Raw genomic sequence first — 17,060 nt, 5'->3', positions numbered from 1 at the left:
TAATATATGCTTTTTACCCTAATTGTATCCAATAACATTTTGTTTAATAAAGATTGAATTTCATGATTTGTTATCATTTATTTTTGATGTGGTTAACTCGGTCTCATGATTCTTGTCATGAGTTTGGTAGATTAATCTGGTTGACTTATTTTTTTTCTTTTTTAATTGATATTTTTTTCTTTTTAGTTTTCAACATTAGATTGATTAAGAATTAAGTTTTATGATTTGTTTTAGTTTTATTTCCAAGTGGTTATCCCGATCTCATGATCTAAGTTATGGGTTTTGCGGCTTAACCTAGATAGACTCGAGTCATTTTATAATGATCTTTTTTATATTGATTTTTTTTTAATTTTATCATTCTATTATGGGTTTATTGAGATTCATAATTTATTTTAATTTGTTTTTTATAGGGTTATCCTAGTATCATGATTCGGGTTTAAATTTGACAAGTTAATTGGGGTTAACTTGAATTGTTTTTTTACTTTATCTTTTTGATTTTTTTAAAATTTTATTCTTCAATAATAGATTAAATGAAAATTAAGTTTTATAATTTATTTTAATTTACTTTATGCAAGGTTATTATGAATTTTAGATCATTTTGATATATTGATATCAAAAATAATGTTTTTAAAATAAAAAAATATATTATTTTAATATATTAAAAAAAACACTTCAAAAAATAACAACACACACCTATAATATTAAACATTATTTTAAAAATAAAAAAAATATTATTTTAATATATTTTTAAATAAAAAATATTTTAAAAAATAATCATTTACACACCCATATATATCCTCAAACTAAATTAAAGTAATAAAATCCAATCCACCTCATTCAATCCACCCGTCAAATCAAAATAAGGTAATAAAATCCGATCCACCTCATCTAATCAAAATTAAAATAAACACTTGCAAAGTCTCCCTCTCCCTCTCCCTCTCCCTGTCTCTCTCTGTACAAAGCCGAAAGTCCCTCTGCTCTCAAATCTCTCAGAGACTCCACCCTCCATTCATTCATTCACTCCCTCCTCTCTCTCTCTGCTTTGTCGCTCTTTTATCAGGTCAGCTACGATCGCTCTCTCACTTTTTATACCAATTCCAATCCCACACGTTCCTTCCATTTCTCTTTCTCAACTCTTCAATATCAAGGCTCAAAACCCTTACGGTTATACCAACAACAACAACAACAATAATCAGATGATTCATAATGGACAAGGGACCCACGACACCATCCCGAGGCCCACCTCTTCTGATCCGTTCGGTTCTATCAAACCGGACGGTGGTGATGCATCGCCTGCATCAGCATCACAGCATTCCTCATGTGGAGAATCGGAGTTTGAGCGGTACTGTAGCGCCACCTCAGTTATGGGCACACCTAGTATTTGTAGTGGTTCGTTTGGTCCTTCTTTTAATGATTGTATAAAGTCTGATGTTGGGTCCTTAAAAAGTTTGGATAATTTTAGCCTGGGGCCGAAAAGTTTCCATTTTGGGTTTGATGATAATAGGAACTTAGAGGATCAAAAGCTTTCAAATTCGGGTATTGATTGTTTAGATAGCAGTTTTGAAGAAAATGGGATTGATGGGTTGGAAATTCGTGGTAGTGAAATGGACAGTAAGCGGGAGAGTGTTCGTTTGGGAATTGAGAATGGAGAGAATGATGGTTGTTCAAGTGGGTTGGATGTGGAGATGGGTTTGGGGTTTGATGGAGGGGAAGTGGAGAGAGGGGAAGATGGGGGTTCGTCTAGATATGGCTATTCGGAAGATGATGATTCGATGTATGGGTGTGGTTCGGATGATGAGAATAGGAAGAATTTGAATTTTCGGAAGAATGTGTTGCTTGGTTTGGAAGGGAAAGTTGGTGATGCGAACCCGTTGATTATGAGTTCATCTGTGGCTTTTGGGTCGGAGGATTGGGATGATTTTGAGCTAGAAACAAGGGGAGGCATTGGAGCTTCTTTTACCTTGGATAAATTTCAGCAGCCGGAGCAGGGTCAAGAGACTGATGGAAACTTTTTTAGTTCTACTTCTGTGGCTTTGACTGTGGCACCAGTTGTTGGTGAAACAGAAATAGGGAAAGGTTTGATGGAGGAACATGCTGGCATCAGAGAAAGTGCAGCTGATGGTTCAGGAGAGAAGCTCAATTCTGTTACTAAGGTCCCTTTTGGTGCACAGAATTCTGTCGTGGACCAAGTGGAAGACGTGAGAGACATTCCTGTAGCCAGTTGTCAGGTGCAAGGTGGTCATGAATTAGCCAAAGATGATAAAGGTACCTCGATCGTGCCAGTTGGTTTTCCAGGCTATTGTGAACCACAGGAAGAAGATGTTAAAAATATTTCTTTTAACTGCAATCAAGTCCAAGGTGCTAATGATACAACAGAGCTTTATAAAAATTGTCCTGTCAGTAGTGTCTTTGAGGTGGAGCAGGAACCTCTGCTAGAAAAATCTCCCATAGGGTTAGGAATGGATTTTACAGATCATCATGTGGATGATCTAAATCCATCTGTGAAATCCGGGGAAGTTGTTTGCACTGATGACAACGTAACTTTGGAAAATGAAGAGGCTGGGAATTTAAAAGTAGAGGCAGACCCCTTTTCTGATACAACCAATCATCTTTGTTCCCGCACAGCTGAATATTCAGAAAATGCAAGTGCAGAATTCATTGTGGACCAAAAACTAAATTCAACTCAGTCAATGCTTGAAAATAACATGAAGAAAGCATCAGAAAATGCTCCTGGTTCTGTGATTCCTTACAAAGACCATCCTGCGGTGGTTAAGGTTTGTCTCCAAAGGTTACTTAGTGATTATTTTCTTCACGGGTTCGCATCCTTATTGCTGGTTTACTGATGTTTCTTCAACAACTCTCCTAAGTTTATAAACTATAAAATCGATTTGTAGATGTTTATTAGATGTTTTGTTGTGGATGCTTGATAATCATATATAGCACACAGAAAATAATCTTTCAAGGATGGAAATGGGAAGCACAGATGCTTTTGACAAATTGACTTTCATTATCTGCATGGCAATGTATCAAGTAACATGTTTTACATGTTCGTTCTTCTATCAAAACTCAGTTCCAGAATCTGGCTTGTGTGTATTTAGGAATACGGCTATGTTTTAAGTATCTATATATGCTTTACTGCTGATGTTGTCAAACTTTCTATCAGTGTTTGCATGTGAGTATGTGTACTGAGCTCCATTGGAAAATCAAACTCCCTGCCAAACCTGTGAGCTCTAGAATGGCCCATGATCTCATAAAGCATCAAGTTGCAATTTATAATTGGTGTTTCTTTTACATTTTGAGTAAATAGCATCATGTTGGCAATTTAGAATCTTTGTAGTTTTCATCATGTTAGTATGTGTCTGGAAGAGTTTTAAGCAACACAGAAACCATCTGTTGCAAGAGTATATTTTTCAATATCTATGTTTTCCACTGGTTAACGGCCTCTTTTTTACTGTTGCACATTTCTCTCCATCGTGGCTCTCAAGTTGCTTGTTAAGATGCTTATATTCCTATCTGTTTCCTGAATTTTCTTGGCAGGCAGAGAATTTTGAGCTCATTGAATTTTACGATGAGATTGTTAATGAAATGGAAGAAATTTTACTTGATTCTGTTGAGTCTCCAGGGGCCAGGTTTCCTCGGGGTAATCACATGTTTCAGTCACAGCTATTAATGTCAACTGCTTCTACTTCTGGTACTGATGAGGCTTATATGCTAATTACACAGCCACAGAGAATTGATAGGGTTGAAGTAGTAGGTGCAAAGCAGAAGAAGGGAGATGTCTCACTTAGCGAAAGGTTGGTTGGAGTGAAGGAATATACTGCATATATAATAAGGGTATGGAGTGGCAAAAACCAGTGGGAGGTTGAACGCAGGTATCGTGATTTCTATACACTCTATCGTAGGCTGAAATCATTATTTGCTGACCAGGGCTGGACTCTTCCTTCTCCATGGTCCTCTGTGGAAAAGGAATCTAGAAAAATATTCGGGAATGCATCTCCAGATGTTGTTTCTGAGAGAAGTGTTCTTATTCAGGAGTGTTTACATTCAACTATCCATTCCGGGTTCTTTTCCAGTCCCCCAAGTGCACTGGTTTGGTTCTTGTTTCCTCGAGATTCATTTCCTAGTTCCCCAGCGGCAAGAACACTAGTTCCTCAGTCTGTATTTTCTAACAGAGGGGAAGATACAGGAAATATTTCCACTTTAGGGAAGACAATATCACTTATTGTTGAAATTCGGCCATTCAAATCTACTAAACAGATGCTAGAAGCACAACATTATACTTGTGCCGGATGCCACAACCATTTTGATGATGGGATGACATTAATGCGGGACTTTGTACAGACACTTGGGTGGGGAAAGCCTCGACTTTGCGAGTACACTGGTCAGTTATTTTGTTCTTCATGCCATACAAATGAGACTGCAGTTTTGCCAGCAAGAGTTCTACATTATTGGGATTTTATTCAATACCCAGTTTCTCAGTTGGCCAAGTCATACCTGGATTCCATCCATGAACAGGTAATTTGAAAAGTTGTCCTTCTGTTGTCATTTGCACAATCTCTGCATAACTAGGTGCTTCTAGATTGGATGAAATTGTTAAATTCAAGGGATAGAGAAATGGTTGACCCAAATCCATGAAAGTATGTTTGCCAAGCACATCCTGTACTTGCTTACATAAATGCAATGGGCAAAAAGTCGATAGTAACTGATGATAGAAGTTCCAACTGTCTAGCGTTTCCCTGGTTGTATTTGGTAAGATTTAAGATGCTTGTAAAAATGAGTATAGATGTGCACTCCATTCCAGGGTATCTGTTACATGCCTATATACTGGGAGATTCAATCTAATTTGTGGTTCTTGTTTAAATTCTTCATTTAGATAATAAACACTCATGTTTATTGATGGTTTACAACTTAAAAAGTGTTTTAGATTTCATATTAAGCTTTCTATTCAATGCACAGTTCTTGTCTAAGTTGCAAGATGCCCTTAATGAATTTTCTTTTGCAGCCCATGCTTTGTGTAAGTGCGGTCAATCCTTTCCTATTCTCCAAGGTCCCAGCCTTGCACCATATCATGGACGTCAGGAAAAAAATTGGAACTATGCTTTCATATGTTCGATGTCCATTCTGCAGGACCATCAATGAAGGACTCGGTTCTCGAAGATATCTTCTTGAAGGCAATGATTTTTTTGCCCTTAGAGACCTCATAGATCTCTCAAAAGGGGCTTTTGCAGGTTAACATCTAGTCATAACTTCTATTTTAGTATTTTGGTGAGAAGATATTTCATCGAAGCTATGCTTTGTTGAATCCATTTATGTCTCCGCCCTTGTTTACAAGTGCAGAAGTCTCCAATACTACTATATATCTATGTTGATTTCTTTGCAAGCAGCTAGGCCGGATTTGAACATTTCTTTGTAATTGGCTGGTCTAATTTTGTTTTTTCTTTTCCTAACTTTTGGCATGCCCTTCCATTGAATGTTCCTTTCTCTCTGGGTGTGAAGTTTTATTTTTTTATTCCACTGTTTGATATCATCAATTTCTGTAACATTATGGGGCAGTTTTTGCTTGTGTTTCTCTGGTGCATTAACTGACTCTTAACCATACAGGAATCTCACTTTTGTAAATTTTTCAGTCAAATAGGCCTCAACTATTGTTTCTCATGTGAAATAAAATAGTAATCATGTGCCATTGATTATGCTCATATGGCTTCGAGTCTGTTGCTAGGCCAACGACTGCAATTTGCTTAATATAATTTTTTTAAAGACTTAATCTCCTTTTATCACTTTTATACTTCTTTATCGAACCCTACATTTTCGTTTTGTCAGTGTAAGTGACATGCCTTAAGGATCTGTACATAGATATAGATATCTGAGCTCTGTGTAATTGTGCAACCCTGTTTTTTATTCTTAAACTCGTCTCTATTTCTATTGCAGCACTACCAGTGATGGTGGAAACTGTTTCAAGGAAAATCCTGGAGCATATAACAGAGCAATGCCTCATATGCTGTGATGTGGGAGTCCCCTGCAGTGCCCGTCAAGCTTGTAATGATCCATCCTCACTTATTTTTCCTTTTCAGGTAGGCATTAGCATAGAATAGCTTTGTTTAGCGTTAGCATGATGAATGTTTTATGGAAAACAATTTAAGATTTCCAGGTAGTGATTTATATCATAATCTAGTGAATAGCCCTTCAGCTCAAGCACCAGAAAGTAGTCTCCTATATGGTCCTTGTAGCTGATAACTGAAAAGTTATCATACATACGTTCTGACAGTTGAAAACAACTTAAACAGGAAGGCGAAATTGAAAGGTGTGCTTCTTGCGAATCAGTATTCCACAAGCCCTGCTTCAGCAAGCTTACAAATTGCTTTTGTGGGGCACACTTCAGGACAGACGAGGTCATGGAGTCAACCAGTGGTCTCATTCTGGGAAGGAGATCGGGCTCTGCTATGGGTCTAGGATTGTTCTCTGAATTATTTTCGAAGGCAAATCCGGAAAAAGTAAAGGATCACAAGGATAATGATGCTTTTATTTTAATGGGTTCTTTGCCAAGCAATTTTCTTTAATCACATGTGATTGTAGTGTACCTTGTGTATATTGTCTTTATTGTAAAGCGGCCTGGCACCTCGAGGTGTTGGCTGAACTAGCGGAAGTGGCCTATGTTGTTGTATCAAAATTTTTGAGGTTGGATGAGGATTTTGTTTCTTGTTGATTCATTCTTTGTAAATATAACACGATTCATATGATTGATTATTAACCCACTTATGGAATCGAAATAATGATTTCTGTTTACTTTTTTCCTTTTTTTCGTTGGACCTTGCTTTAATGCAGCAGCACCATCACCCTCTATCTCTACAAACCAGTAACGAGAGAAACTATAAATAATAGGGAACAAACGAGGAAAAGTGAGCAGATGTTAAAAATGCTAGACTCTTGTAATAAAAAACTGGAAAATTCTAAGTCTAGTCATGAAATCAAACTAGGTGAGTTGAAGGATCTCATTGCTGGTTTTTCCTACCAGCAAACATCAATCCTATAGGCATTGCAACAAACAGCTGGTGAGACTAGTGCTGACAGAGATAAATTCACAGCTAAGGATGATTATGCTGCTAAAACATGCGAAACTTGTGAAGAAGGGTAGCTACATCACAGGACTCATAGACCTAAACGTGATTTTCCCTACTTTATGGTGAAGATGTGCACAAGGTTATATAAATGCGATAATATTTTGATACGGAAAAGATAATATTTTGATACGGAAAAGATAGATGATTAAGAGAAACTCAAGTTGGCTTTATATTTGGATGATATTGCTCTATACTAGCATCAAAACAATACAAGAAGTTTGAGAGGTCTAAAGGTAAGTTGGAATGAGTATGTTGAAGTTTTGTGTGCTAATTTTTAAGGACAAAATGATCCATTAGAGGATTTTAGGCAAATTGATTGCATAAAAACATACATTTAAGATTTCAATATACTGTGGAACAAGATAAAAATCAGTAAAAGACAAGCTATGATGTATTTCATAAGAGGTTTGGAGGTAGAAATAAAGAATCCGGTCAAGATGTTTGAACCCAACACTGTAAAGCAGGCTTACAACCTTGCTTTTCTACAAGATAATACTTTGCCCACAGAAGACCAAACATCAACAACACCACTAATACTCTACCCATGACATTACTTAAATTGCTCAAGTCAAAACCCATGCACTATAAACATATCCTAGAAATACATTTTCTTTAAACACCAATAACTCAAAACCACCTTAAAATAGCCTACTTTATATATCAATGTACAATTCAACCCTACAACCTACCAAATCATAAAGAACTTGAGAACTCGAGGAAAAAAGAGCTAAATGAATATTTTTCTAATATAATGAGAGGTTTGTACTAAGTCATAAATGCAAGAACAAAATGTTGCATTCATTATGCATTATGAAAGATGAAGAGGATAATAAAGAAATAGGTGGTGAAGGAAATAAAATTGAGTATGGATCAATCTATCCTCGTATATATTTCAATGCATTAAAGGGTACACTAGATTTCCATACATTGAGAGTGACTGATAAGGCTAATGAACACTCTATTCATATTGATAGATTCTAGCAGTACCCATAATTTTATCAACATAGAATCAGCAACCAAACTTCAATGCAATATAGCTTTAATTAAAGTTCTAATAGTGGAAACAACCAATGGTAGAACTATGACTTGTATAACCATATGTTAAGACTTTAAATGGAGGATGTAAGAGGTTATTAATTTCATAGCTGATGTGTTCATTATGGATTTAAATAATTATAACTTGGTATTGGGCATTCGGTGGTTGGCTACCTTAGACAATATTGTGTCTAATTATAAAAAACAATGGATGTCTTTGAAATGGCAAGGTTAAGATGTACCGTTGAGAGGTATTGAATTTACCAAGTTACAAACCATTGAATTTACCATGTTCCTCATAATTGGTAGATATAAACTTCTGCAGCCTGGGATAATGAAGGACAATGATAACTTTATATGGTCTATGTTAACTTCATTATCAAGTAATGTGGAAGGAAATTTGGCTTTAAAAGGAGTTTCTAGAAGTAACTCAAACCCTATCAGAACCCATGACCACACTATTTCTTTAAAAAAGAAGGCTCGATGAGTTAACCTCAAACCCTATAAATGCTTTGAGGGTGTAAAAAGACATTTTAGAAAACAATAATGGAAGAAATGATAGAGTCAGGTACCATTCAATAGAGCAATATCCCTTTTGCTTCTCCAGTTGTAATGGTTAAGAAGAAGGATGGTTATTGGAGACTTTATGTAGATTATAGAGTTATCAATAAACTTACAATTAAAGATAAGTGTTCAATACCCTTGGTAGATGAATTGCTAGAGGAATTGACGGGTGAAATTGTGTTTTCAAATGTGGGTTTCAGGTTTAGTTACCACCAGATTAGGATGACACCTTAGGATGTGTTTAAAACTTCTTTTCAAACTCATAATGGATACTATGAATTATTGATAATGTCATTTGGGTTAACTAACGCCTCTACCACCTTCTAAAGTTTGATGAATGAAATATTTAGAAATAATTTAAGGAAATTTATACTAGTGTTCTTCGACGAGATTTTAATCTATAGTCATTCAATGACAAAACACTTAGGAAGCTTGCAAATAATGTTTGAGTTGTTAAAGCTACATCAACTAGTTGCTAAGGATAGTAAATATGTGTTTGGCAGTCACCAAGTGGAATACTTGAGTCATGTAATATCTCAGGAAGAAGTATCCACTAATTCTAAAAAGAATCAGGTTGTTATTGATTGACTTGAACCCAATAGTGTCAAGCAATTAAGTTGGTTTCTAGGCTTAATAGGCTACTACAAATGATTTGTCAAAGGTTATGAGTCAATTAGTAAAGCTCTAACTCAACCATCGAAGAAAGATGCATTTATTTGGAATGAAGAATCAGCTGGATTTCAGATGCCTAAAAAAAACCATAACTGAACCTCCAATTTAGCTTTACATGATTTGACCAAATTCTTTATGATTGAAATAGATGTTTTATGAGTTGGTATTGATGCAGTTCTAATGTAGGAAGGGCATCCTATAACACACATTAGTAAATCTTTGGGGCAAGATAACAAGTCTTGTCAACTTATAAAAGAGAAATGACAACAATCTTGTATGTTATGGCCGAATAGAAGCATTATCTTTAGGGAAGATTTTTAAAATTAGGATAAATAATATTGCCTCAAATACCTCCTAGAAAATATATAGCTAGCTAGACTTTTGGGCTTTGATTATGGTATTGAATACAAAAGACAAAAAGAAAACGTGATGTTAATGCCCTATCTAGGTGTTCTAGTGATAAGATATTTTCCTAACAATGTTTATTATCTCAACTAATATGTTTGAAGAGATCAAAACATCCTAGAACAATGACAAAATTTTATAAGAAATTATATCCATTCTAAAAAAAATTCCTAACTCACACTCTAATTACATATGAGTGAATGGGCACCTAAATAAAAAGGGAAAATTGATGTTATGTAATGATCCTAAGCTTTATGGCAGTTTAATCAAATAATAAAAACATGCAAGGTAGTAAGTGAAGGAATGCCATACTTGTCAAAGAATAAGGGTGCATATGTTCTAACTCCTGGTCTATTACAACCTCTCTCAATTCAAGGATTTTTTTGTTGATATTAAGCATGGACTTTGTGTAGGAATTACCCAAATCAAAAGGGAAAGAAGTTATATTGTTGGTGGTGGATCAGTTTACTAAGGTCTTGTTTAGGAACACAATTCAAACCGCATTTCATTAAAAATTAATTTTTTTCAATTAAAATTATTATTATTTTATATTTTTAGATCATGTGCTAATGTTAAAAATAATATTTAAAAAATAAAAAAAATATTATTTCAATGTATTTTTAAACAAAAAACATTTTAAATCACAACCACTATCACAATATCAAACACTCTCTAATTTCCTTCCCCTATCCCACCCTTACATTGCTATAATTGTGGCTACTGTAAACCCTGGTTAGAACTTTTCCAAGTTGGTAAAATATTAAAATCTAACAAGGAGATAGAATAGGTTAAATTAAATTAAATTAAATTAAGGAAATCATTGAAAAAATAATAGAATTGAAAGAATAGATGAGAGAAAGAATTTCTCGTCTAATTTCTCCCAGTATCACTATGTAGTTACAACTACCATTCCTCTAACAATGGCTATACAAATTAAGAATATCGCTGTCTTGTTTGACCATTTTTTTTAATCTTCCAAAACTTACTAACTGACTGATTAGTCAAGGCAAGGATGTCTACCGGCGGTCTTCTGTTCATTTCTATTCTGCTACCACAACTTTCTACACTGAAATTCACATTTTCTTAGAAACTGTGTTGGCTCTCCAAGTTTCCGAGTCCAGCTACCTCAGACTTTGATAGGAGTCTGGGAACCATCTTGAAAACACTGTGCGTTTCAGCTTTACAATAAAAGCGAAAACACAATAGCAGGGGATGTGCATTACTGCTACCGAGAAGTACCTGCAAATATTTCAATTTCAGAGAAGAGAAATGCATTAGTATTTACTTCTTTAGAGTGTAGACACTGGATATAAATGCTTAATAGACATGATTATTGACAGAAAGCCGATTGCAAAGTTATATCACAGGTTTAAGCGGTGTGTTGTTATCGTTCTGTGCTAAATTTTTTCAGTTTGAACATAACTTGTAGCAGAATTAAAGGGTTCAATGCTCAAGGGTCAATACCATAAAGGAGCATACGGAGATGACAAGTCAAGGAATGGATATGGCCACCTGTTTAGACAATAACAGAATTCTACTGTTAGAAAACAATGATAAATTTGATTTCATCATAGAAAGAGAACAGGAAATGATTTTACCAAAGTCTGAAAGCGGCATGGACAATCCACTGGAATAGGACATATACTATTGTCCACGCGAAGCAATATGCGATCCGGAACCAAGGAAACCTCTGAAAGAAATAACAAGCTAGACTTTGTGAATAATTTCATTGAAAGAGCTGGAAATGATTTGTGGTTCAAGCCAGGACAGCTTACCAACGAATTTAAAGCAGTATCACCAAGTAGGAAAACAGCATTGAGCGAGTGTATGCCGATGATCAACTGTCAATAAAAAAGAACAATGTATTGTTTAGAAAACCAAGAAAACAAGAAAATTAGTAACTAAATATTGGATTGCTGTTCATCTTTTTCTACTGAGATGCCGATATGAGAGTGTGCGTGACCTTCATATCTAAGAGTAGTATATGGTTTTACTTCCAAAATTAACACAAATTGGAGCAGTGATGATAGCTTACAGCATTTAGGTGGTAATCTTTGATTGCAAGAAACGGGACAAGGATGAACCAAAAGACAGAGTCTGTGAGCATAACAGCCCCAGCATTCATCTGAAATCACGAAAAATAATTGTCAACAACTTACCATATGCAAATAAATGAATCCATATAATCAATGATATATACGAATTAAAAGGGAAAATGCAGAAAAGCACAGTTTTGTATCTCCTTGATGCACTGTCTTTCCTCATCTGGGTCCTAACTGAACTTTCCAAAATCAAATATGAATGTTAAGAAAGAGTAGTCCCTTGGTAAATGAGTAATGACCCTGCTTTTCAGCTCGTATGCCTTGGTGTGGAACTCTTAATTTATCATTAACAAATGAAAAGTTGAGGCCCCGTCCTCACAGGGAACTACTCGTTATCATTATGGGATTGAAAATTGAACTTTCATGCCACAATAAACTAAAGTACATGCATATTTAAACCTAGAAGTTACTGCGCCAACGCAAGCAGACACTCTATGTTCTAATCCTGGACAATGAAAGGTGCTCTTTAGAGGTTCCGAATGAAAATAAGCTAGTTGCCTTCAAACTTCCTCATTTGAATAAGATATAAAAGCACAATAAATTTGGCCAAATTTGATTTTCAGACAAGTTACCTGAAAAATGATTTGAAAGATGAAAGCCAATTTCCCTGCAGGTTGGCGAACATCAAGTCTTTCGTGGGAGTTTGAGCTTTTCATTGCCATGGAAGTGTTAGAACTCTGTCCAACTGATGGAGATACACAAGTTCCTTGCTCTGGATCTGCCTCTACATTATCAACCCTCTTATCACCAGCTCTTTTGTGATATTGATAGCAACCTCGTATGGAGAGTAAGGAACCAAGCTACAGAAATGAGATCATCGTTAAGCAAATAACAGACATAGGAAAAAACGAGACAATTAGGCACTTTAAAAAAACTTGAGAGGAGGTATATCGATGACCTAGAACTTACCCCAAAATAAATTGTGACTGAAGTAAAAGTCCACCTGTTCAGGACCAAGAAACATCACCAATCAATAACATTGAAGATAATTTGTTGAAATCAATTATTCAAATGATCAACTAATATGGATATCTTGATCATGAAGGTGACTCAAATATTTCTTGGTCCTTGATGTTTCTAATGTCCATTGTGCTACAAAAGTCAGTTCATTGAAGAAAGAAAAAACTTTCCTTTTTTTTCCCTCTCACATATAGAATGGAAAGGTAATAATATAAACAAGAAAATCCTAATTGAAATGCCAAAAAAAGAACTAAACACTAACATCAAAGTAAGAAATTCATCTAAAGAAAGAGATGAGCTCAAGAAAAAAGTAAAGCTTACTGAGTATAGAAGTAAAATATACTGCCTCCATCCACAAATACAGAAATGATGAGGAGCACTGAGAGAGAAAAGAAAGCAAAAAGTCTGAAAACTAGCAACCAGGCAGGGTGGATTCCTTTCAGGCATGGCCTCCAAGTTTCATCATCATAAAAAGGCGCTTCTGCTTCTTGCCTGTTCCCTCCACTATCACGTTCCACTTCGCACCGATGTTCATTTTTCCATATAAGAATTGATGCTATCGTCATCAAGATTAAGACCCAAATAGCACAGAGTAAAAACCTCCAGTTTAGCCAATAACTGGCAATGGTTGTATTGGCAGTCATGACTGGTTGCCAGGTATCCTTGGGTGATCCTGTTACAAAACTCATGCTGTCGCTTGTACTTGTCTGAATGTTCAATAACTGTATATAGAATGGAATGAAGCTGATTTTGGACTCTTGTAGGTAGAATGAAACGAGATAGAGAATCAAGTGATCAACCAAAGAATGATTGGAATGCTGAAGAATGGAAATTTGATTAAAAAGAAAGCTTATTGATATGATTTCCTGAGAGGAAAGGGGGAGAGAGAAAATTGTTATGAGAATCAATTCAAAGGGTAAAGAAAAAGAATGACTGAATTAATGTGAATAACAGAGCAGTTCTGTGAAATTAAAGCTTTGAGCTATTGCCGGTAACACACGAATTGGAACTACAATTCTATGAATATAAAGCGAGAAGAGTAAGTCGGTGGAGGAGCTAGCTGAAACGCGCAAATCCACTTTCATAACACGCAAACACTCTTGAGTTCACATCAAAACTTGAAAGCCAAGCAGAGCTTGTGGATGCCATAAATAGACTACACTTCAGAGAAGAATGAGAAGAGTTCCTAGTTGTTATAGTCGGTTGTATATATCAACATCACAACAACCAGAGAAGATTTGGCCCAATGGGGAAGTTCAAAAAAATCTTAAATCCCATTTTGATTTTGACCTCATTAAAGCCTTAAACAAACCAGAGATTCCAAACTTTAAAGAAAGATAAAATGCATACTTATTGTATTAAAAATATAAATACACGAAAGAAGCGGCTAAATTCTAAGGGAAGGAAAGGTTGATGCTTACAGGGGAAAGCAAGGACAATGTGATGGTGTGTAAGAGCCTGCAAGAAGATTCTTTGCTTCTTAACTTTGGAAAGAAAACTAAATAAAGGAGCTAAATATAAAAAAGAAAAAAGAAGAAAAAGAGAGGAGATAAATGTGTCTGTATATATATATATATATGGAGAGAGAGAGAGAGAGGATGAAAGGATGGCCTGCTTTGAGCATAAGCTTCTCTCTTTTTCAATTATTATTATTTCAAGAAAAGAAAAGAAAAGAAAAATCTTGAAAATAGACCAGACACTTTGCACAGTAGCATCATCCTCTTTACATGCATGCAAATATAAAATTGTTAAAAACATTCAGGTTTTTGTCACCTTTTTCTTGGATTTCCAGCCTTTTTTTGGGTCTTTTCAAGATTTTCTTGATATTGCTTAATTACAACCATTTTTTAAAGAGAGACAGGGGCAAGACACTAAATTATTTGGATACTGTGTTGAACTGCATGAGCTTTTCGAGTACAAGAATGGTTATTGTGCGTGGGATGCCAATTGCCAACAAGGGAATAAAGCGACCCTGTATTTGGAAAGGACATTGGAGAGTGCAGCTTCAGATCTGGAGACTGGAGCTGTTGTCTCTCTGAGTTCTGAATGTTGACTAATGACTTTGTAAGCACCCATCTGAGCTATAATTAACTTGAAGATTAACAGCCTAAACAAAGAAAACCCTTCGTTTTGGGAACATTTGTTAGGGTGATTACGGGCACATTGGGCCTTACTAATCATATAATATAATACAAATAGAAATCATGATGTTATCTTTTAGCCATCAGTTAAAGCAAGAGATCGGTGTTTGACGGGTGGTCTTTGAGTGGGGACCCCTGGCCCCACCTTGACCTGGATTTTGCTGGGCTGTGTGACCGGAAAATGGTCACAGCTTCCTGCACAAGATGCTGACTTTCATACTGAGGGGTGGAGTGGTGGTCAAGGAAGCAGATGAACTTGTTAGGAAGAATCTTGATTGGCTTGTAAATGAGGTTGCAAATGCTGAGAATAAAACGTGAAGCACGGGATTGTTTTTGGGTGATAAAAGGGGTGATTTGATTTGCATTACCCGCAGGTGGTGACCGACATTGTCTTTTTAACTTTCAGATGCCCTCTCCCAACATCACCGGCTTTTTCGCCCCCTCCTCTTTATAATTATTTTAAAACCGTGTTTTTTAAATAATTATATTTTTTTATTTAAAATTATTTTTAAATCGTTTTAAAGTTAAAAATAATTTTAAAAAATTAAATAAATATATTATTTTAATTTATTTTCAAGTAAAAAATACTTTAAAAACAACTACGGTGCTGTATAAACAATTCCCTAAACTTTTACTATTTAAGTAGTCATGAGAGAGGAATAAAAAAGGAAAAAGGAATGAAATGAAACGGGACCAAAAGCAAGAACGAAAAAGAAATGAGTCGGGAGGGAAATATTCCACGGTTTTTATTTATTTATTTATTTATTTTTTAATTTTAATTTTGTGCGCCATTCATAACTCATGCCTGAGGCTTTTCTTTTTTCCTAGGTTTCCTGTGATGTATAATGTTGTAATAACGAGGAGGTGGAAGGGGGAAGGAGGAGGGGCCCACGTTCTTGGAAGAAAGCTTGAAGACAGTAGAGGATATTAAGACATTTAAGATTCGGACAAACTTGGTTGCCAAGCAAGAACAATACATTAGCCACACGCTACAATTTAACTTTACAATAATGTCGACGTATTAATTATTGAAAAAAACATTAGGGTTTTGGTGATTGAAGGGAAGCAGCCAATCCTTCCTTTACATGTCCACCTAGCTAGCAACGTGAGGTACTATCTTTTTATATATGTATTAATGTCTTTTATTTATTTATTTATTTATTTATGATTTTAAAAAATTGTAGGAGAAGCAAGCCATGAGGAAAAATATTGTGGATTTAGATAGGGTATTAACTATTTTTTCTTTATTGGTTTGATAGCTACGAGACCCTCCTGTTTTCTTCTTTCTCTCCTTAAAATACACTTCGGGTCATCCCAAAGCCAGGATTGTTCTCCTATTTATTTTGTCTTTCAATTATGGTCCTTCTTTTTTTGATTGATCTTTATATGTTTTGGATTTTTTTTCAATTTCATCCCTTCTTATTTGATTTTGTTTAGTTCTTATATCAAATATCGTACTTATTCTTTTAATTGTTGTTTTTTTTATCATTTTCTTGATTTTTTTTTCAGTTTTATCCCTCAACATTTTATTTCATTTATTTTTTTGTTCAAATTTAGTTCTCATTCTTTTAATTACTCTTTTTTAATCATTTTTTAATTTGGTTTTTCTTTCAATTTTTTCCTTCAATTTTTTATTTCATTAATATTTTTATCCAATTGTGGTCCTCATTCTTTTAATTTCTCCTTTTTTTATTCTTTTCTTTTCTATTTTATTTTTCAATTTAGTTCATCATTATTTTCTTTCATTTGTTTTTATACTAGATTTAATCCTTATTATTGTGATTGTTATTTTTTTTTTCTTTTTTTTTAATGGTTGAGAATTTTATTTGAGATTATTTTTTTTGCCTTCTACGAGGTCATCTTGGTTTCATAACCCAAGTCACATGTTTTAAATATTAGCTCGATTAACTTCAGTCTTTTTTTTTTATTTCATTATTTGACTTTAGACTATTGGGCCTTGAGCTTTCTAATTTTCTTCTCTTTTCTTCTCTTAAGGTTATCTCGGTTCACAGGTTAGTCAAGTTAATCTAAGTTGTTTTATATTTTTTTTCAATGTTTTTAAT

At 34.9% G+C, this 17,060-nt stretch overlaps 2 protein-coding genes across 3 annotated transcripts; one reads left to right on the top strand and one right to left on the bottom strand.

Annotated features, from left to right (window-relative positions):
• Window positions 1–888: 888 nt before the first annotated feature.
• LOC133675864 (uncharacterized) lies at window positions 889–6,783 on the top strand. Of its 2 annotated transcripts, none has more exons than XM_062097387.1 (5): window positions 889–2,774; window positions 3,538–4,515; window positions 5,003–5,228; window positions 5,929–6,036; window positions 6,285–6,426. In XM_062097387.1, coding segments are annotated over exons 1-5 (2,892 nt in total). In that variant the 5' UTR covers window positions 889–1,196; the 3' UTR covers window positions 6,287–6,426. The 2 variants fall into 2 exon arrangements, with proteins under 2 accessions (XP_061953371.1, XP_061953370.1); XM_062097386.1 differs by having other exon boundaries at window positions 890–2,774; window positions 5,929–6,071; window positions 6,285–6,783.
• Window positions 6,784–10,578: 3,795 nt separating this feature from the next.
• On the bottom strand, window positions 10,579–14,356 carry LOC133675547 (uncharacterized). Its single transcript, XM_062096960.1, has 8 exons — window positions 13,178–14,356; window positions 12,806–12,839; window positions 12,469–12,696; window positions 11,830–11,919; window positions 11,570–11,635; window positions 11,393–11,484; window positions 11,259–11,306; window positions 10,579–11,033 (listed from the first exon to the last, which is right to left on the bottom strand). The coding sequence occupies exons 1-8, from the start codon at window positions 13,543–13,545 to the stop codon at window positions 10,916–10,918; spliced, it is 1,044 nt and encodes a 347-aa protein (XP_061952944.1). The 5' UTR covers window positions 13,546–14,356; the 3' UTR covers window positions 10,579–10,915.
• Window positions 14,357–17,060: the final 2,704 nt, after the last annotated feature.

This window comes from Populus nigra, chromosome 16, assembly GCF_951802175.1.
Source record: "Populus nigra chromosome 16, ddPopNigr1.1, whole genome shotgun sequence".
Lineage (NCBI taxonomy): Eukaryota > Viridiplantae > Streptophyta > Magnoliopsida > Malpighiales > Salicaceae > Populus > Populus nigra.
This window is presented reverse-complemented; position numbering and strand designations above follow the sequence as displayed.

Coding starts and splice junctions, on each gene's coding strand:
- LOC133675864 (XM_062097386.1), top strand. CDS start 1,197: ATGATTCATAATGGACAAGGGACCCACGACACCATCCCGAGGCCCACC. Junction 5,229..5,928: donor CTCAAAAGGGGCTTTTGCAG/GTTAACATCTAG, acceptor TTTCTATTGCAG/CACTACCAGTGATGGTGGAA. Junction 6,072..6,284: donor CACTTATTTTTCCTTTTCAG/GTAGGCATTAGC, acceptor CAACTTAAACAG/GAAGGCGAAATTGAAAGGTG.
- LOC133675547 (XM_062096960.1), bottom strand. CDS start 13,545: ATGAGTTTTGTAACAGGATCACCCAAGGATACCTGGCAACCAGTCATG. Junction 12,697..12,805: donor CAGTCACAATTTATTTTGGG/GTAAGTTCTAGG, acceptor TCATTTCTGTAG/CTTGGTTCCTTACTCTCCAT. Junction 11,920..12,468: donor TCTTTCAAATCATTTTTCAG/GTAACTTGTCTG, acceptor TCGTGATTTCAG/ATGAATGCTGGGGCTGTTAT.